The sequence below is a fragment of the Xyrauchen texanus genome, chromosome 44, assembly GCF_025860055.1.
Source record: "Xyrauchen texanus isolate HMW12.3.18 chromosome 44, RBS_HiC_50CHRs, whole genome shotgun sequence".
In the NCBI taxonomy this organism is placed as follows: Eukaryota; Metazoa; Chordata; class Actinopteri; order Cypriniformes; family Catostomidae; genus Xyrauchen; species Xyrauchen texanus.
This window is the reverse complement of record NC_068319.1, coordinates 4,226,232-4,249,353: the sequence shown is the minus strand read 5'-3', so window position 1 is coordinate 4,249,353 and position 23,122 is coordinate 4,226,232. Positions and strand designations below refer to the sequence as shown.

Genomic DNA, 23,122 nt, shown 5'->3' with positions numbered 1-23,122 from the left:
TTAATCTGAAATGGTTAAACTTCTGGTTTACAACATTAAGCTCTGTACATTGAATGTAAAGTCTTGGTAAAATGATTTCACACTTTCACTAATTTATTTAATTTGTATACTAACAATGTCCAACAGTGTATGCACATGCATCACAGGAGATTTATGACATTTATTTATCGTTCTACACTGTGTGGCCACGGAGAATGAACGCATCCATACTTCCATCCATCCTTCTATTATATATCTATCTTGCAGACTTTCCCTTTTCTCTCTCTCTATTTTCTGCACCACAGTGTCATTCTTCAGAGGGTTTTGCCATCTCAACTTTTTGTCGACGAGGTCACTCCTTTACGGCTGCCATCACCCGCCACACTGTGACTTCCTGACCTCCAGTGCAGCCAAAGCCAATAATATCCAGCTGCAGACCCGCAGCAACACCAGTTTCAGAACCCCAGTTTCAGAACCCCAGCGCCAGAACCTGAAGTGAGGGGCGGAGCTTACGTTTGAAACCGAGTAGCGCCACCTAACGTTTTGGAGAGTACTTTGCTTTTATTACAAACGAAACATCATACTTTATACGTATGTTATAATGATTCTTTAAGGTACAGTACAATAAGCATTTTAAAACATTGATCTTGTGTAATATAATTGTATATAATTATCCGTTTCATTGTATTATGAGAGTTACTTCCTGATCATGATGGTGAAAAAAAATGCTTGAAACTTATGGGCATTTTATATCAAATATACTGTATTTCACAAGAACATGTGCAGCATGCATTTTTCTTTATGTAAAATAAAACATGTCAAAAAACTAAAAAAGAGAGAAAATTAAGCATCATTTTAAAAGAAACAATAAAAATATATACAACAAATGACCAATTCACCCCTAGGCCCATTTTATCATGACAATCCTGTATAAATTAAACTTAAAATGTATCAAATGAGGCATTCACTCTCAGGCCCATTTTGTCCTTACATTCTTGCAAAAATAACTCCATGTCATCCCCGAACACAAAATGAAATAGAAAGGGCTCTCTGGAAGCTTCTGACTGTTCCAGGAGATTTTTGCGGGCCTTTTCCTTGTGGTCTTCATTCATTCAAATGAAAAGAGTCTCTTCCACTGGACCCCTGAGCAGATGGCTGTTGGAATGGAGCCAATTCACAGCTTCTTTCATGTGCCGGATTATTGGGAGCTCCTTCATTACAGAATATTAAAGGAAAATGTGACTTTATAAATGTGACATATAAATTTATTATATGTTAAGAGATTATATATATATACACACACACCGCCTCACTGCTGCTAAGCCTAGCTTGTTCTTCACATGGAAGGGACTCTTGTAGGGTTTCTGCACTGGAATATATATATCTTGGTTAATTTAAAATTAATCAGAAGAGGGTGCAAATGTAACGGTGGGCTGGAGTAAATGTCCAGTATCTACCTTTCAGAGAAAACCCCAAAGTTCTCCAGAAGAATAAGAGCCCACCATCTCTGTATGTTTGGAAAGTCGCACTGGAAGACAAAAATAGAGAAATCTTGATATTTCAACTGCTACAACATCATAAAGGTCAATTACTTGAACTGGTAATTACTTACAGATGTCAAATCAAAGGGTGCTCCCAAGACAAGATGTAGAGCATACTGGAAAACAGCAAAAATTAAGGAACATTATCTCTGTAAACGTCAAATAAAAAAAAAATCTTCCTTGTTCCGTATTTAACAACTTAAAAAAATTAAAATAAAAACACCACCACACCAATCATTGGTTTAATTATATCAAAACAATGTCTCACCATCAACATGAAGACTCCACAGTCTACACCACCAATCTGTTGGGAGATATCCTAAAAAAAAAAAAAAAAGCATGAGTTTATTAAGGGTTTGACACTTCAGCACTCCCAACTTTAGCAGACTTCTTTATAACCAACCTTGTTTTTCAGTAGCACCCATGTGCCAGGTGCAATTTTGGCTGTCATCTTACTGCAACAAAAATACAAAAATAATAAAACAGATTTGTTAATATGAAGTTACATTGTGCAGCACACAGTTTGAAGCTCTGAATCCATGCAAAAACACAGTCAACAGTATTTGGGTCTTTCTTGTAAAAACTGTCACAGCATGCAAAATCAGAACATCATGCAAGTAACCATTAAGCAAGTTTATTAAACTCTTGAACGGCAAAACTTGAACACACACATTGAATTTTTCACCACATGATGTCAAAAACTTTAGACAACGTTACACAACTCACCATGCTCTCCGCCATGCTTGTCTCATTGTCAATAACTCCGCCCCTCACTTCAGGTTCTGAAACTGGTGGTGCTGCGGGTCTGCAGCTGGATATGTCTCGCCAAAACAGATTCAGTCCTTTATCACAGAGAGGAAATCCAATCTGCACAGACAACGCCCTTGAACGTCCTGCAGTCAGGAGCCGTATAGACTACAATACCAGCAGAACAGCCCATATATTAAAAACCACCTGACCACTGTGTCAAACACCCTGTGGATCACCACTGTAGATTTCTAACATCTTCTTATTGACTCATTACAGTTTTTCTCAGTCGCTTTGGCTCAAATTCTTAAACAGATTTACCATTCTCTAAACTGTAAGTGCGATCTAAACGGTTTTATGGGACATCGGAACTCAACTGCATGTCTGCACTATGTAGTACCTCACCCAAAACATTTAATTCATGCTTCCAAACCCATGTGTTATATGTTTGCATGTCCATTTTTACACATTTCTGTAATGTCACATATAGTGAACAGAAAATTGCCACAAAATGACACAAAAATGAAAAAACATTCCATAGATATTTATAGAATATACATGTATGTCTGACAGATTATGATAACTGAATGCATTATTTTGCATGTGATGGCTCACGTGATGAAAGAATGTTTAGAAGTTGTGAAGAGTGAGTTTCCCTGAGAAGTAACTCCTCAGTTTTGATCAGCAAGACATGTGCATTTAGTTATTGTGCATATTGAAGACAATTATACTTTCTCTTTTGCAGACATGTGCCAAAACACGTGCAATTTTCTTATTGAACAGAAAATATCAGAGATTTGAACTTAAAAAAAATAGTTATTATAATTCGAGAACTGAGTCAATGCGATTGAGGAAAAACTGTAAATCATTGCATTAACAAAAGTTTAAGGCAATACATGCAAAAACCAGAATGTATGCTGAATTACACGTGCAAAGTAGTACTGAGGTCATGTAACAACAATCTAGCATACTTAGCATGTTTCACATACTTATTTAAAGATACTATGCAGTACACAGGACTTACTGCATGCTAGTACTCTATTCCACACACCACAAGGGGGCGACATTGATTTGAATGAGGTGCAAAAGATGTTTTACAGTAACAGATCTCCATCTCAAATAAAGCTCTTATTACTGTGTAAGCACTTATCTGAATAAGATAAATAGCCAGTCTTCCAAAATATACAACAAACTAAAATACTGCATGTTTAACTTAAACAACAGATGCAATGATGTGAGTTAAATGAAGGGTTTTAGGTTTCTTGTCTGAGCGATGAATGAGGTACTGGGCTTGTCTGTTTCCATTTCGGGGTTTTTTGTTGTTCTTTCCACGCATAATAATCCTCCGCTCAGCAAAATTCTTGAAATTTCCATTTTAGTACTTACGAAGGGGAAAACTTGAACTGTTTACTTTATTCTAGTAATACATTTTTACCTGAACCAGTTTATTTTATAATATATATATCAATAAAATAGACATTTGATGATGGGAACAAGATAAATTGGTCCGAGGTTTGTATGCTTCTCAGAGAATATGGAGCTCATCACTTATTTTGTTGTCATGGAGGTCCCAGGGCAAAATGAGTAAAATTTTCACTTTCAGAATATGTGAAAGTGGAGATTTATAGTAAAAAAAGGACTTAAATATGGATCTGTTTCTCACCCACACTTATATTGCTTCTGAAGACATGGATTAAACCACTGGAGTCGTATGGATTGATTTTATGCTGCTTTAATTTGCTTTTTGTAGCTTCAAAGTTCAGGCCACCATTCACTTGCATTGTATGGACTTAAAGAGCTGAAATATTCCTCTAAAAATCTTAGTTTGTGTTCTGGAGAAGAAAGAAAGTCACACACATCTGGGATGGCATGAGGGTGACTAAACGATGAGAGAATTTTCATTTTTGGGTGAACTGTCCTTTTAAAATTGACTGTTGAGAAATAATAAATTGCTCATGAAATGTAATTTTTATCCTGTTAGAATGATAAAATAAATAAATAAATAAACACATTAAATGACAAAAACTTTAAGTCTCAATTACTTCAGTTTAGGCAACTGTATATATATATCAAAGTCATTTTGAAAGAAACTGAGCAACCTACAGTACACATGAGCACCTGTATTCAAAATGAAATATTATAGTACTTATTAACCATTTGGTTCCAGTCTGTTAATGTTGGAAGAAAATGTGATATGAATATGTACATGTGTTTTCACTGGTTATCTGCCCACACAATGACAGCTGCAAGAAAACAAACTTAAACTAATCTGTTCTAGCAGTAATCGCTCTGAAATTGAGATGTCTAAGCATCTGGTATATTCCTCAGGTATGGACTGTGGACTCCAGAGAGACTGTGCATGGGAAGTTCCAGCATCAGAAAATTCATAATCACTTGGTTGCATTAGTTCTTGGTGTATGAAAGGAAATGATAATATTCTTCTACCTCTTCATTTCTAAACCAAGATTTAGAACAAGGTGTGAAACGCCTGACGATCCACATGTGGACCAGATTTGTAAAGGTTCACTGCTTCCAAAAATGTCCAAAATCTTTGGTTCTGATACCTCGATAAATATTGAATTGTCAAATATATGACTTTCGTTCTTCTGCTGAACACAAACAAAGATTTTTAGAAGAATATCTCAGCTCTGTAGGTCCATACAGTGCAAGGTGGTCGAACTTTGAAGGTCCAAAAAGCACATAAATGCAGCATAAAAGTAATGATAAGTGTGGGTGAGAAACGGATCAATATTTAAGTCCTGTTTTTACTACAAATCTCCACTTTCAAAAAGGCCTCCTGAACGCTCATCTCTCCTAAGAGTTCTTCTTTTGTTTTTGCCGATTCACATTCTTCATGCATATCACCAACTACTGGGCAGGATGGGGAATTTATAGTAAAAATGGACGTAATTATTGATCTGTTTATCACCTACACTTGTGATATCGCTTCTGAAGACATTGATTGTAACACTGGAGTTGTATGGATGACTTTTATGCTGCATTTATATGCTTTTTGGAGCTTCAAAGTTCTGGACCCTGTTGACTTGCATTGTGAGGACCAACAGAGCTGAAATATTCCTCTAAAAATCTTCGTTTGTGTTTTGCTGAAGAAAGAAAGTCATACACATCCAACCCGATCTCATAAAAATGTGTACATCATTTCCGAGTTGGTTATTTCGTATGGTCTCGCACGATGTTGTTCGAATAAACTCGTACGACTTCATCACGTGCAAATTCTTTTTTACTTCTTAATATTATACCCTTACTCAAACCCCTTATCTAAACTTAACCAATCAGTATAATGTGTAAACACGATAGGAAGCTGTTGTGTGTGAAAGAAGCAAGTAATTGTCACGTATTAGATGGAAACGATGTCCAGCGACGTCATTGTCTGTAGTGAAAGTCGTAGGAGTTCAAACGAGTCCAGTCGTACGATATCAAACGAATTAGCCAAATTTAGAAAAGTCGTACGAATACAGACGATTTCACCATGAGCGTGTGTTGATCAGGGATGGCATGAGGGTGAGTACATGATGGGGCTGGAGTCCATATCCATGAAACAAGGGATTTGTTATTCAGAAATAGGCTCATTAGAGGACATATGGCATCTCTGATAAGCGGATACAGGCCAACTGAAATGACCCGTGCTATCAAACTGCTCTATTACGTTACTGTCAGACAAACAAGTACTGGATGAACCCTGTATTACTAATGAATTCTGGGATATGTAAACAGACCATACAGCTCTGTCTGTGACTGACTATCCAGTGGGTGCTTTGTTACAGGTGGATTGTGGGTAATACAGTCATTACTGTTCAGCAGGTTTAATGGGACAGCATGATGCTGCTGTTTCCATGGTTGCATGACACCTCTGTGAACTGGATGTTGACAGTTTACAGCAAAAAGCTGCCCGGGGACATTAAGAGGAAGATGATGTTGACTGCTATGCGCTCCAGGACTGTATGAACTAATGAACTCGTAAAACACATAAAAGATGATTATTTGTCGCCACCTAATGTCATTAAATGTTTGTTCTGCAGAGATGGTGACATTGCCATTAGCAATGGTTACATTCAATTCCATTATCAGTGCTGGGTGGATTACTTGTGAAATGTATTCAGGTACTGATTACAAATTACATGACAAAAAAATGCAGTCAGTAATGTAATCTCATAGATTACATTATAGGGGTAATCTAATCCAAATATGTTTGGATTAATTCAACCTATTTCTATTTAATTGTATGTCACATGCATTTGATAGTATAATCATTTTAAAATAGAAGTACAAAGAGGAAGAATATATATTCCATTCTTTATTACTAACAAAAATAGACATTTTTATGTCTATTTATGACATTTTTAAAAAGTGCATTAAATATTACATGAATTAAATACACAGCAATGGCCAAAGTTTATAATTCAAAACAATGAGACAAAGAGTTCATTTTAAGTTCATAAAACAATTGCAGCATTACGAACATTAATTACCATAAAATCAACAGCAACGATGTTGCTTAGGTCAAAGCGTCTAATCTAAAAACACTGAAACACTTTTAACCCTTCATGCTTATTAATAGTCCATCACATATTCCTTAGCTGAGGTGCATATCTTACTGTTGTAACATAAAAGGAGCACATGCTCAAAACGTTTATCTGTGAGACTATTGCGCTTCGGCGTCAGAATATGATGAGATTGATATGAAAATTACCAATAAATTATTATCAATTTACTGCCTTGTTAATATGTAAACATGTAATCAAAAAAAGTAACTGTAGTCCAATTACGAGTATTATAAAATGTAATTTAGTCCAATTACAAGTATTTGGTATTTGTAATCTGATTACACGATCCAGATCACATGTAATCCATTACTACCCAGCACTGTCCATTACATTTACATTTATGCATTTGGCAGACGCTTTTATCCAAAGCGACTTACTATATTATAGAGACAATCCCCCCGGAGCAACCTGGAGTTAAGTGACTTGCTCAAGGACACAATGGTGGTGGCCGTGGGGCTCGAACCAGTGACCTTCTGATTAACAGATATGTGCTTTATCCCACTACACCACCACCACTCCATTATCTAACGTACTAACCTATATTGAAAAAAATCTGCCAATACTCAACTTCACCCGCTTAACCTGCTGAAGAGTGTCAATAATTCTTCACATATTTGACATGTTTGTGACATCACAGATGTCTTTGTTTAATATCTTCAGGCGACCACATGTGTTTTACTATGCACCATTAGGACTTGTAGCAAGCATATTTGTCTAAGAGTTTCTGAGAAGCACTTTAGATACTTAAAAGATACTTTTATATAATGTATGTAACTGAACATTACAATTAAAGGAACATTCCGGGTTCAATACAAGTTAAGCTCAATAGACAGAATTTGTGTCATAATGTTGATTACCACAAAACATTATTTCCACTCATCACTTCTTTTCTTTAAACAAATCAGAAATGGAGATAACAGTGAGGCACTTACAGTGGAAGTGAATGGGGCCAATTTTTTGATGGTTTAAAGGCAGAAATGTGAAGCTTATAATTGTATAAAAGCCCTTACATTAATTCTTCTGTTAAAACTCATGCATTATTTGAGCTGTAAAGTTGTATAAATCATCATTTTAGGGTTTTAGGGTTTGTTGACATTGCATCGTCATGGCAACAAAGTTGTAAAATTACTATAACTTTACACAGAAATGGTTAGTATGCAATTTTATCACACTTAAATCTTCTAAACATGCATATTATTTACGTCTTGTGTCTGTACGTTTGAAACAGTGAGTATTTTAACGTTTACGGATTGGCCCCATTGACTTCCATTGTAAAATGCTGTCAAAGCTTAACTTGTATTGAACTCGGAATATTCCTTTAAGATACAATTAAAGCTACATTTAATGTAGAGTCTTCTACTTCATAATTCTCTTGAACAAATCTGTGGTTTTAATGCAAACAACAGGTTGTATTAGAGTTTAATAATATTTTCATAACAAACTATGGCTTCAAGACATCCTTTTCACTGAAATTAAGACAATGATTGAAGGTACTTGTGGGAGGACGAGACTGGAGCACTCCATCCTGACAGAGCTTGATTAGCCGGTTTCTCTACGCAAAAAGAACAACAACACCCAAGTTTCTGTACTGGTTTCAGTGACAAGAGTCCTTCACAATGGAATTAATTTCTCTATCAGGACATTTTGCTGGACATTTGTGTGTGTTTGTGTGTGGGGGGCCTGGGGGTCTGGGGGGGGGGGTCTGACTGTAATCAAGTTTTTGGAACCTAACATGTTTTGCGACTGTAGAAATCAAAATTATTCTTATATATATATATATATATATATATATATATATATATATATATATATAAAGTATTTTATACCTTTATACTGAAAATAAAGATTCTTCTTCACTATATAGGAGTCTTGAATTGCTATATGCTTCTTTGGAGATTAAAACAGAATATTGATATCACATTATTGGTTCTTCAGGTCTGCGTGTTGCATCATCCATTAACAGGGGAAAAGTGAAGCACTGCTAAAAGGTCAGCATTTTTGCTTCTTGTCTGATCTGAATATTCAAGAATGTGGGCATATGAACTAAAGTATTGGAAGTATTAGTGTGACATCAACCATTTATCTCGTTGGCATCATTTAGTCTGTAAACCAGCTCTGTCAACCAAGTTTGTCACTTGTAGTGTTTGTCATGTTTATGTGTGTATTCATGAAATGTAGACCTGCCTAAATTAAATGATCAAATATTTCAGCACCCCTAAAGGATTATTAAAAGGGTCTGCTCATTTATTCAGCATTTTCTTTTGATGTTGCACAGCAGTTTATTCATATGAACTTGATCACCAATATATATTTGATAAGTCTAGCAAAATACTTTCCATATTTCTCTCATATATGTGTGCAAATATTGTGATATTCAGTGGCAGTTCTGCCTCACATGGTGCCCTAGGCAAAATCAGACATAATAAATAAATATAATGATAGATGTTCTGTGCCAATGTTTCCTTTTATTTTATCAACATGCACTTTATTTTGACTATGGGCCTATATTTTGACTAACTTTTCAGGTAGCAATACACATGTATAGTATATAAAGTATATTGTAATATAACTCTCAATATACTTTAATTCTACTATAAATCTACTATCTCTGGCACAAAAACAATGATGATCTCAGTTAAATAAATAGGGTGGAAATATTAAATTGAACAAATAAATGAATACTGAATAAAAATACTAAATTGGACATTAAACATAAATTAATCCATACTGAATGCAAATAATAAAACCCACTATTTTATATTAGTGTGTCCAAAACATAGTAATAAACTGCAGCAATGTATGTGGCTAAAGGCACAGGTTGAGGAAAATGTACTTTTTTCTTGTCAAAGTTGTATCAAGATTACATTTTTTGTATTTATTATTGAATATTGATGAAGCAACATAACTTCTTAGGGAAAGAAATAATAACAGGAGGTTGCTTTGATTAAAATTCTTAAAAAAGTGCCGAGGGAGCCTTTTACCTCACATTTGTGGTAAAAGGCCCCCAGAGGGGTTATAGTGATATGTGTAAATATAGGGGCAATAGTTATAGGGCAAAATATTCCACCTTATGCAAATATTTCTGAAACAACAAGATGATTTTTGAGTAACAAATTAAGATAATGCTTATTCAAAATAACCACTTAACCATTTCTGGTTCATTTCAGTCAAATTTGGCATTTCATAACATCTCAAGTATTCTATAGATAAATTCATCTCCACTGTGATTAGTCAGTCAATGTAAGTCCACTTTGAATATTTTTCATAACAAATCTATTCGCCCCAATTGTGTGTTCTGGCTTTAGCCCCTGCAACAGGGGTGGGGGATGGGGGGGGGGGGTTACCCCAAATACTATCCTTTCACTTATTGGACAGTGATTAAAAAACTGATAAATATGTATTTTGTCCCTAAATAAATGTGATAATTTCAGGAATCCTCATTAGCTACATACATTTGTAACAGTTTAAAAATGATTAAATACTAGATCAAATCATTTGCACTGTATAATGACAAACAGGTGTTAAGGAAAGTGCTGTGGTGGTGTTTTGGGAGAAAATAAAACCAGAAGTCCTTTTCACCACGTTGTGCGCCCTAGCTAAATATTTTGCTTCAAAGAAGACACAATGTTGCCAGTGTTGGGTAAGTTACAAAACAAAGTAATCCACTACAAATTAATAATTACTTCTCTAAAATTATAATCTGATTACTTTACTGATTACTTCATTGAAAAGGAATCACATTACTAATTACTGAATACTTCATTGAAAAGGAATCACATTACTAATTACTTTACTGATTACTTTTAAGTTACGTTCTAAAACACGTGTCACAAAAATGTTGTTGTTTTTTCAGCTCAACAAATTCAAAATAATGTCCATTTTATCATTGCTCATTGTCACACCCTTCAGCTGCCACAGAAATGTAAACAGACATAAATATGAACATAAAAATTCACATTTTACTTGTATTATACATAAATAATTTATTTTAGAAATACTTGTAATCAAAGTAATGTACTTAAAAGCAATGAATTTCATTGAAAGTCAGTTACTGTAATCTGATAACAAGAATTGAAAATATAATGTGTTATACTACTTTTGTGCCTAAAAGTAATTATATTACAGTAACTAACTACTTTGTAATCCAATTACACCCAACACTGATGGTTGCACAGGGGCTGAATTAAAACGGTGAAACCATCATTTGAACTGATTCTTCACATGAACTGCTTAAATAAACAGATCCACTAAAATGATTTGTACTTCCCATTGATATATATACTGTAAGAGAACTAGTTGATTGTTCATTTAAACTGGTTAGTTTAAATGAACTGTTGCACAAACCGATTTACCGACTTTCCAAAAGACAGAGCAATGGACACAGGCCCCACATCAAATAAGCCTTCTAATGTTGATCCGTTCAAAAGGTGCGAATTTGCATGACTAATGCACACACTGACATACAAGATAAGTCGTGTAAATAAAACATGCTAATGACAATTTCCTTAAAAGTAACATAGTAACCGGAAAGCATGGACATAATACATATCTAAAGTATTAGTCATGCCCTAATGTTGTTTCTGGATTATTATGGGTGGATAAGTTACTCAACACAATATGTTTTACACTCTGGAACCTTTAAAGGAAAGCATTTGTAATGTACTAGTACTATCATTTTAGAGTCACTGTTGAATATAATATACATGTAATATATCATGAAACATGTTCTTCTAAATTAGACATTTCGAAGCAATGGGTTTGTTTCTTCCTTTCATTTGTTACAGCCTTCTTTCCCACTCTAAGCTTAATCATTTTATTTACACCTTATAGTGTACAGCTCTTCCATTGTCTAGTGATGACTATGAAAGCAACAGAACCTCTCTGCTCGTTCAGGGTTTATTTGTCTTCACTGATGACACTGAGGGGGACCCAACCCTGAAACTGAAACCAGTGTGGTGGAAGACAACAAGGCTTCAAGGGTGAATCTCCACAAAACATGTCCATATCACGTCAAAAATCAAATACATAAAGAAATAATATAGCATATATTGCATAAAGAATATGAAGCCTATTTTTGTACCGTTCCAATCATGTTTTACACTGTAACAATTTTTTCATGAATTTAAGGAATATTCCAGGTTCAAAACAAGATAAGATAAATCGACAGCATTTGTGACATAATATTGCCTACAACAAAAATGTATTTCATCTCATCACTTTTTTGTTTTTAAAGCAAAAGTGGATGTTACAGTGAGGCACTTATAATGGAAGTGAATGGGGCCAATGTTTGGAGGGTTTAAATGCAGGAATGTGAATATTATAATTATATAAAAGCATTTAAATTAATTCTTCTGTTAAAACTTGTGTATTATTTGAGCTGTGCAATATAGTGTAATATTTGAAATAATTTTACACAGAAAATGTTGGTAAGCAATTTTATCACTCTTAATTATGTCAGCATGTACAATGTTTACGTCTGGCCCCATTGACTTCCATTGTAAACATCTCACTGTAACCAGGACTTGTGCTATTTTTTTTAAGAAAAGGACGAGTTGAAAGTAATTTTTATATTAATTAACACAATGCCACAAATACTGTCATTTGAGCTTAACTTGTGTTGAATGTGGAATATTCCTTCAAACACATTTCCCTTACAAATTTTCATTAATGTTTTACTTTTGAGTTTATTTGTTATTCTCATTCTCTTTTTTTTCTCCCCTCCCCTTTTTCCTTCCCAATTTGGAATGCCCAATTCTCAATGCACTCGAAGTCCTCGTGTGGCGTAGTGGCTCGCCTCAATCCGGGTGGCCGAGGACAAATCTCAGTTGCCTCCGTGTCTGAGACCGTCAATCTGTGCATCTTATTAAGTTTGTTAAGTGCGTTACCACGGAGATGTAGGGCGTGTGGAGGTTTCACGCTATTATACACTGCATCAATGCACAACTCACCACAGGCCCCACCGAGAGCGAAAACCACACATTATAGCCTCTATCCTCCCTAGCAACCATGCCAATTTGGAGACCTGGCTGGAGTCACTCAGCACACCCTGGATTCAAACTCATGACTCCATGTGTGATAGTCAGCGTATTTACTGACTGAGCTACCCAGTAGTTATTCTGATTATTCTCAATGGTGATTCTCATTAAACTCTCACTGCAGTAATATTATGTGCGCTATGTGTATATAGGATTATTGTGTGCATATTCAGTGTATAATTTACGTTGATATTGTGGACTGTATACCTTGCATATTGTTTACGTTTTTTGAATTTAGTTTTATTATTATTAAAATCAGCTCAAAATATAAGGTAGTAAAATAAAGACTACCATTATATATTTATGATATATCATTATACTCTAAATGCGATGTAAATGAGGGGAAATGAAGTTAATTGCCATGAAAATAATGCCAATAAAAATTCTTAATAGTACTTAAATATTAATTTATCTAAATACAATATAATATTTCTCATGTCTTTTGATTTTGGAGTGAAATATGACTTCTCTCACCTTGAAAACATCTTTAGTCAGCATTTTGCTCATCATCTTTTTAATACATTTCCAGAGACAGGCCAAAACTCTCCTAAACAATTGACATTTGTACCGCGTTCCGCTCATATTTTCATACTGGTCGACATAGAAACACATCTGAAACAGCGCTTGAAAGTTTCGACTAAAATTCCGGAAGTTTCTTGTGCCGGAATCTCCATATATGAATAACTGTGGGCGGAGCCAGAGTCAACAGGTGTATAAGTGATTAAAGAGTTCAACCGGTCGTGCAGTTGACAAAAGGCAGCGTATGAACAACGGAGCTGTTGGAGGAGCAGACTAAAGCCGGCTAGTAAGGTGTGAATTTGTATTATGTTTTTTTATGAGATTCAACTCGAACTTTGTTATTCATTAAATGGCTGGCTGAGCCCGTTTTGAGAGATACATGTAATAGTTTGGTTGGTATCCCAATCTAACATGCCTGATTCAATTCATCAGCTGGTTAGTAAAGTCTCAATGACCTGAACTGTTTGTCTAAGAGAGACATTCACAATATTCTGAGTTGGGTGTACTGTGGCATGAGGATTGGGAAATGCTGATTTGGGTGTAAACACCATTGGAATTTCTTGGAAGTTGAGTCTTTCCAGTTGTGTTTTGGGAGTGGTCTAAAGGGTTAGCCCATTTGGGAGTATACACTCTTGTTGGGGGGGTAAATTTGGGTTTGTTTAAAAACTAGTTTTAATCTAGAAATTCTAGTTCTTCCTTGACGTAATCGGAATCCATTTGTTTTCATCCAGAAGAGAAGCCAGAAGAACCATCAAACATGGCTTTCAACACGCTAACCTCAAGAGCTGTGCTCCTCTATGATGAGTGGATCAAGGAAGCAGGTGAGTTTGCATTCTCTGGTGTAACATTTATCATTTAAGGTGGAATTTGCTTTTTTTGTGATTGAAAAGTAAGAACACCTTTCATCTCTTTGTAGATCCACGGACAGGGAATTGGCTCCTGATGGCGTCCCCAATCCCCCAAACCGTCATCATCGCTGCCTATGTCTACTTTGTGACATCACTGGGCCCTCGACTAATGGAAAACCGCAAGCCCTTTAACCTCAAGCAACCAATGATCATCTATAACGTCTCCATTGTAGTGTTTTCCCTTTACATGATATATGAGGTTAGTAGTTTGGTATTTGATGTGCATGTCTCAATTGCTTCCTACATTTCAGTCATCGTCTTGTCTCCTGTTTGTCTCTGGGTGTAAATCAAAACATGTTTTTCTGTCGTGCAGTTTCTCATGTCTGGCTGGGCGAATGGATACACCTATGGGTGTGACCTTGTGGATTATTCTAGCTCTCCTCAGGCTCTTCGGGTATGTACAGTAAATGGAGCACATTCTTCTATTGATTTGACTATTTGTCAATGTTGACTTTGCATTAATTTGGTATTTCATTTTTTTGTGTGTGTATATATAACTAGATGGCATGGACATGCTGGCTGTACTATTTCTCCAAATTCATTGAGATGCTGGACACTGTAAGTAACTTAGACATATAAAAGCTTTAATCTTTAATTTTTGTGATTTGGTTTAACATTGATGCAATTTGTCCTGGTACTTTATAGGTTTTCTTTGTCCTGAGGAAAAAAAACAGCCAAGTAACTTTCCTACATGTCTATCATCACTCAATCATGCCATTCACATGGTGGTTTGGAGTTCGATTTGCCCCAGGTAAAGTACTGTGAGTTTGCTAATCAAGACCCCATGAAATAGCTTGACCAGTGCATTTTGTTATTAGAGTAAAGGCTTTGTTGACTGGACGTTTGGGTGGTACTTTTCACCATTAACTGTTAGTTTACCTCACAGACATGATCTAACATTTGCGTATTTGTGGCAAGCGGCATTATGAGGAGAGAATGTTATTGGACCGGATTGAAGTGACCGTAAATGTAAAAAAATAAATCATAAAGTGATTGTCAACTTTAGGAGTAAACTAGCATATGGATGATTTTAAAGCTGACATGAGCTAAAACCACAAGTCATTTCATGAGCATCTTTAACTTCAGCCAAAATTACAGCTTTTGCTAATGTAATTCCCCCCCTTATAGGTGGTCTGGGAACTTTCCATGCCCTTTTGAACTGCATTGTCCATGTCATAATGTACACCTACTATGCTCTCTCTGCTCTGGGACCTGTTTACCAGAAGTACCTCTGGTGGAAAAAGTATATGACCACCATCCAGCTGGTAAGTTAATGGTTTATAAGCATACCTGCCAAACCCCTGCCTTTTTTCTTTTTGAAGAAATTGGACCCATTGATTTGGGGCAATTTAGGCATTTAATTTCTGAACTCCAATCTGATTTTAACCATCATCTCTTGTTGTCAGATCCAGTTTGTGATGGTGACCACCCACATTGGCCAGTTCTTCTTCATGCAGGACTGTCCGTACCAGTTCCCTGTGTTCCTCTACGTTATTGGTCTGTATGGACTGATCTTCTTGGTCCTGTTTTTCAACTTCTACTATCATGCCTATACCAAAGGCAAGAGGCTTCCAAAAGTAATCCAGAATGGAACCAGCCACCAGAATGGAACCAGCCACCAGAATGGAACCAGCCACCAGAATGGAACCAGCCACCAGAATGGAACCTACCTACACGAGAAGTCGGAGTAATTCTACCCTTGGCCACCTAAAAGTGAACTAACTTATAAGTGGAAATATTCCTTTTTTATTTCAGAGTATGTTTAAGGTTCCACTCCCCTGTTTTATGTTAAAACTTTAGTGGAATACCACTGTATCACTGGATTTAATATTTCTGAACTCACACTGGTGTTTCACTAGAGATGCTATCCTCATTTTTTGTCTTTCACTCAAGGCTTTGAAATGAGTATGGGTTGGGATACAGTGTTTCATTTTGTTTTTGTTAAAATATCCCTACTTGTAAATATTTGAATTTTCTGCTTTGGAATATGATTGATCTGCTGGCCAAATCTGAAATGAGGTTATGAGAGCATATTGAAGGTGACTAAAGTTGGTTGCTGAATGGGTTGTTGACGGTCATGTTTTGGTTTTAACTAAATGAGCCTGAGGCCCTTTTTATTCTTTAACTCTGAATGATAACCTGGTTGTGCTTGAACCTGAAGGTTTACCAAATGCCACCGAAGTGACCTCTTCTGAAGTTATACATGTAGGTGCAGTCAAAATGCTCTGTGACTATTTATTCAATGTTTATTTAATGTGTACCATTTCTTAGTCATTTTTTTTTTTCTTTTTTTTAATGTGTATATATTATGTTTCTGATTGGCTTTTATGTACTGATATGTGTAAAGTTATAGCAAGACTTGATTGATGCACCATGATTTTGCCTTTTTTTGTTTTTGTCATTTTAAACCTTCTAATTTGTTAAGAAGTGTTTTGATAGTGAAACAAAATAAATGATTTGCGATGTATCTCTTGATTTTCTTGTGATTTACTTTTCATTTACGTATTCAAGCCTCAAACTACAAATCCCATGCTGCATTTGGGTGACACCAGAGAATATGCCCAAATTTGGTTGCGTGTCACGTGGTTGGTTTCCTGTGCCAATCACATCATTGGAAGGAACGTGTCGGTTTTAAAAAATAAAGCGACTGGTGTGGATTGTGGAGATGATTACAGGGATAAAAACATTCAATGGATAAATCTCAATTTAAATTTATGGATGGTAAAATAATTGGACCTGGACCTTACAGGGCGACGAAGTTGGTAAGAATTAGAGGTCGACAAAATAATCGGCATCGGCCAATTTCCAAGTATATTAAGCCGATTATTAGGCAGGCGCATCTGTGGGCAGCCTAGTGTTGTTGTGGAACACGTGTTCGACGCACGCTGCCTCTAGAGTCATTTTCCAGCAGAGTGAGCAGACCTCATCCAGTGCCTAAGGAAGGAGCTAAGTTCCTTGGAGAAAACAGTAAGGATTAAATTTGTATAACTTATTTATATTTAATTAAAAACTTTTGATATGTTACTGCCAACTTCAAGAAAAAACGCGACATGACGTTCGGCTACTTTGGATATTGATAGCGTAGTTGAAGTTGCATTATCACAGCAGAAGGGTTGCTATCATGTCACAATAAGTAAGCAAGAATTTTGCAATTACAGACAGTGAATCTGAGACTTTTATTTGTTCTGTTTGTGTGTCTTATATTGAGAGGGTTGTCACTCAATGCAGAGAAATAAGTAATAAAAAAAGATACCAATGCACTATAGGCTATTGAAGGACTGGCTTTGGTAAGCTCGGACGTTATCGGTTCTGCTGTTGGTACTGGAGAAATTAAGAAAATACATGTATTATTGCTATAAAGAGAAAGTTATTTTATCTCGCCAGCCATTTCTATGTATAATAATATTAAACCATTTGTCTGTGATGCAATTTAGCTATTCGCAGTCAGAGAGAGAGAGAGAGAGAGAGAGAGAGAACTCGCTCACGCGGTGCCACAGCGAGCACAACATGAGCCCTGCTCATTTCTCCCTAAAACTCAAACTTAACGTCAGAATCAGCACGATCGGTGATTGTTGTAAAATGCTACTGTTGCTAAATTGCGGGACGCGTTTAAAAATAAAATAGCGCAAGAGATACCGTTACCAAGGCGGCGCGCGCTCCGAAACAGACAGCAACGAGACAAGCAAAGTATAGACTACTTTGGGTTTCATGTACCCAAACTTTGGGTTTCATATGTCTAAACGACCGACTTGGAGATTCACTTAAACACAGTTTATGTCTTAAATGGACGTAGTTATGGAAATAGTTGGTGCATCAGGAGTCTATTAGATCTGAACTTGGTCTTAAAGGGGAAGCATCCTAATAAACATGCCGACGATTGAGCCATTACTGTGAATCAAACAACAAAAGGCAAAGAGAAAATCACTTACAGCTCTTGAATGAATAACTTCTGCATTAATAAGCATTAATCTATCTATGATAAACTATGCAGTGTTATTTTACAATTGATTACTAGATTATTAGATTTCTTTTTAGACCACACCTGAACAGTAATGTTAGTAGACCTTCCTGAAATTAAATCACTGTGCCTATATAACGTTTATCTTAAAAAGAACCGTTAAGAATACCGCTAAAGTACCGGATCGATAAGCAGTATCGGTAAGAGTAGTGATACCATTAAAACCTTAATGATACCCATCCCTAGTTATGCCTGTGCTTCTCTTGGATGCTCTGAATATTGGATTAAGTGTCTGGATTGCCCCTTAATTAAAGCTGCATTTGGATCTCAACCTTCGTGTCTCGGAGCAGTTCGTAACACCTGCTTTGTTTATTTAATATATTTGTTATACATTATTTATATAATATGTTTTTACGTTATACATTTTTAATTTAAGTGTCAAGTGTTCAATAAATGTATTTGTTGAGAAATTTTGTCTATCTTAAGTAATTATTTGTGTTACATTTTATCTTACAAATAAAAGGTTCAAATAAGAGGTTAAAAACAAGCACATATCGGCCAAATATCGGCCAAAATAAATCGGCTGCATTAATCGGCCATCGGCCGACCCGGATTTCAAAAGATCGGCATCGGCCTGAAAAAACCAATATCGGTCGACCTCTAGTAAGAATACCGTTTAAACCGGAAACACTTTTGCTGATTCATCGTTACGTTTACGGGAGCTGGTTTACGTTGACCTCTGAACCCAAGTTAATGGTTTAATGCGGTAAAATGTTTATTTTTTTTTTTATTTATTTATTTTTTTTACTTGAAGCGATGGAAGGTTTTTAGTTGACATAGTTTAGTTTAATAAACTAGACAATCTGTATGAACTACTATTGCATTACAGCTTATCACTTTATTGACAAAGAAATGGACCAATTTAATTTCCATATGTAATTTTTTTGAGGGGGAACTAAACTCTTAAACCTACAGACAGTTAAACTTTAACATGGTAACCACATTTTCTCATTTCGTCCTACTGCTGTAAATCTAAAAACGGTAAATTTTTCATCAGTTGTCATTTTTTATGTCATAACTTGGTCATCTATGCACTTATCCTTGAGGGGAAATTCCAGTGCACCAACCCTTACAAAAATGTTACCATGGTAACCATAGGTTCCACCAGCCTCCACTGTCAAAATAAATCCCATAATATTTTCATATATAAATTAATTTGATTTTAGAGACATGATATAGGCAAAATGCTACATATTTTCTAAATATTTAAATCTAAAAAGTTATCTGCAGTTTTTTGTGTTGAGACATCAGTTAATCTAAGTAAATCTAAAAATATTACAATTATAATGAATACTCTTGAACACCCCTCAATAACGGGTCCTTGTCAGTTAAAACAGCAATTCCCATAAATTGTAATTACAAAGTATCTTTCCTTTTTTCCTAGTGGAATGAAGCCATTAAGCTCTTGCGTGGTGGAATGCCAGTAAGGCGACACTGGGCTCATTTCAGAAGTTATGATTGCAGTTTCACAGGAGCTGAGGCTGTCGACTTCCTCCATGAAATGCTCAGAAAGAACCAGAACTTTGGGCTGGAGGTGACACTATACCAAATGCTCCAGTTACTCTGAAAATTCATTAAAAATCATGTTATCGAGAACACCAAAGGGCAGTTTGGCAAAGAGGAGTTTGAAGACAACGGGGATCTATACAGGTGTTTAAATAGTCCTGTGGTGGGGCAAATATTTTATTTTAAAAGTACAAATATTCCATGTCTCTCTATAAAAGCTGCATGCATAATCATAGATGTTTAAAATAGTTTAGATGGTATAGTCAGATCTCAGGACATGTCAACTTTTCAAAAGTACTTCATGTCAGGGCCTGGGTAGCTCAGCGAGTATTGAAGCTGATTACCACCACTGGAGTCGTGAGTTTGAATCCAGGGTGTGCTGAGTGACTCCAGCCAGGTCTCCTAAGCAACCAAATTGGCATGGTTGCTAGGGTGGGTAGAGTCATGTTTGGTTAACCTCTCGGTGGGGTGTGTGGTGAGTTATGCGTGGATGCCACGGAGAATAGCATGAAGCCTCCACACGCGCTACATCTCCGCAGTAACACGCTCAACATGCCACGTGATAAGGTGTGCAGATTGACGTCTCAGATGCGGAGGCAACTAAGATTTGTCCTCTGCCACCCAGTCCTGGTTCTAGAATCAAATCACTGAGGGTGCTTCTGAAAATATCGAGGGTGCTCACTAATGTGTAAATAAATATGTAGGAAATGGCTCCTTATCTTCAACAATCTGAAAATAGTGCCACCAAACATGGTATTATCCACTGGGAAGTTTATGTTTTTTTACACATCACCAGAAACGCATCACCCGAGATTCAGCAAAAAATAAAATCAATCATTTCAAAACATTATCCAACACCATTTCAGAAATGCACTGACTTGGTATAACTATGTTATAGCATAAATCTATGAAAATGAAGAATAGTATTTTTGAATGAAGACAGATTTTTCCATTTGTCTTTTGATGTTGGCTGTTACAACTAACATGTGCTGAAATTTGAAAAAGAGTAAAGTGCTTGCTAGCTTTTATAACAGAAAACTTCAAAGGAGGAGACATCAAAATATGTACAGTTTATGGAAAATAATTAGTTATGTGGAAGGATGCAAAGTATGCCTGTCAATAGGGGCCATGGACTAGGGGACACATCACCTAAATTGGAGAGAAATAAAGATTAAAGGTTAAGTGCCTAATATATCTTATCTAGCAGTACAGAATCAGGTATGATTTTAAATAATCTAGTCATTCTCCATGAAATAGTATTGCATGTTACATAAATAACTGACAAATGGCACAGAAATGTACAGTTAACATTCGTCATATAAGTCAACAACAAAAAGCTTTTTCTTACCATCATTCAGAACAGCTGCAGCCTCCTAGATCGACTAGGGTATTTTTCTAAGCACATCACCTTTAAGGGCTCTTCCTCACCTAGGTCACTCGGCAGCACTTAATAGGGTTTGTCGCCCAGGTGTGCAAGTTGTATCAGGCGGTGCTAGAGAGGTTGTAGGTCATCGGTAGGTGGTGTTGTTTGATAGCTTAATCGATGAGCATCTTGCATAGTGGTGGTTTGGGCTTTATTTAGCCAATTTCTTATATCCATAATAAGAATTATTCATCGTGCAACATGGATGATGAATATTTTAATGCTACTGTAAAACCCAGTCTCACAAAGTCAGTTAACGAGTTTCCTGAGCAGGATGCACCTAACAGTCAAGTGGAAAAATTAAAGAGATACGCACACTTATGCCCATCACGCTTGTAATCTGATGAGGACACGTATCAAATGGCATTATATATGGATAACAAGTGGATATCGGAGACATGGAAGCATGATGAAATTAAGATTCGGATCGGATTTGAAAGATGCATTGTGTGTGCATCTGTCTGTGTGTCTATTGGCGGCGAAATCTGATTTGCATATACGCTATTAATAATTTCATCTGAGGGTGCTTTTACATTTGTTTGAGGGTGCTTAGCATGCTCAAGCACCCCCGTAGAACCGGGCCTGCTGCCACCTGGATTGAGGCGAGTCACTACGCCATCACGAGGATTTGGTGCGCATTGGGGATTCCAAATTGGGGAGGAAAATGGTAGAAAAAAAAGTACTTCATTTCAACCATATATGCAATATATGTTGCATTAAAACAAAATGGGATGAATTATGTTTTTGGTTGTGTAATTTTAATTACTATACTAATAGGGCAAAATTATTAATAATAAACTATTTAAATCTACCAGATTTCCTCCACAATCACCTCTGAAGTCTCTTCCTGTGCATCCACCTGTAAGAGATCACAGCTCAGTTCCCCGAATTCCACGCTGGGATGATTTAGTCTTTTTATGATGATTCTTACGATACTTACTGGCCATAATTTGTGCCTCTTTTAGTTTTTGTTATAAAATAATGTAAAATACTGTATTTATGATCTTAGAATTCAGGGACATGGAATAAGAGGCACAGCATCGCCATTGGGGAGTTACCAGAGTACAAACTGATCCGAAGTGGAGAGTTAAGGACCAAACATGTGGACCAGATATGGAAATCAATGACACTAACACAGTAAGCATTATCAGCCAAAAGGCACCCAGGATTTGTCATGGTGGGTGTTTGGTAGGTGGCGGTTGCTCTATTCCGGCTCAACTGCTTAAAAAGAAAGACTTTATTTTAAGCATTGATTTGTGCAAAATAAGACCAAAGACATTTATTAAGTAAATAGGGTCAATTTTGATTTCATGTTGAAATCTTTAAAGAAAAACCTTCTTTTGTTAGTTTGCAGACTGTTTTGAGTCTTCAGTCTTTGGATGGGGATTTGGAGTCTTTCTAGAAGCAAAACTTCTTAGTCCAGAGCACATTGTTCATAATGTGTTTGGTATTAATAAGCAAGGCATTGTCATCCTGAAGAACAAAGCAGGTGAGAATGCATTATACAGCACTTTTAAAAACATTTAGAAAAAGTTATTTTAGCTTATTTGTGACTAATTTTCTTTTTCTGTTCTTTAGAGGATTTGCCTCACTGGGTGTTATCGGCAATTAAATGTCTGGCAAACTGTGAGTGACCAGTTACCTGCTTTGTGAAATGGATTACATTCAACAGGCCATTCAAGGACGTGTATTACAGGGATTTTACTAGAAGCCCACCGTTTTATCGGTTTTACCAAATAATCTGTGCCGATTGTTGCTTTTTGGAACTATCGTTATCATAAAAAATCTTTTTATATATATTACAATTAATCTGTACCAATATTTGCTTTTTTAACTTTAGGTTATCGGCAAAATCTATGCTGATATATATATATATATATA

At 36.1% G+C, this 23,122-nt stretch overlaps 1 protein-coding gene and 1 pseudogene across 2 annotated transcripts; both read left to right on the top strand.

The window, feature by feature from the left end:
* The first annotated feature begins 13,617 nt into the window (after positions 1-13,617).
* Positions 13,618-16,753, top strand: LOC127636758 (elongation of very long chain fatty acids protein 7-like). 2 transcript variants are annotated; one of them, XM_052117471.1, is made up of 8 exons: positions 13,618-13,677; positions 14,121-14,207; positions 14,303-14,493; positions 14,608-14,688; positions 14,796-14,852; positions 14,940-15,045; positions 15,423-15,559; positions 15,701-16,753. In XM_052117471.1, exons 2-8 carry the CDS (start codon positions 14,144-14,146, stop codon positions 15,983-15,985), a joined length of 921 nt encoding a protein of 306 aa, XP_051973431.1. In that variant the 5' UTR covers positions 13,618-13,677; positions 14,121-14,143; the 3' UTR covers positions 15,986-16,753. The 2 variants fall into 2 exon arrangements, with proteins under 2 accessions (XP_051973431.1, XP_051973430.1); XM_052117470.1 differs by having other exon boundaries at positions 14,118-14,207.
* Positions 16,754-17,008: 255 nt separating this feature from the next.
* On the top strand, positions 17,009-22,875 carry LOC127636334 (DEP domain-containing protein 1B-like; annotated as a pseudogene).
* The last annotated feature ends 247 nt before the right edge of the window (positions 22,876-23,122 follow it).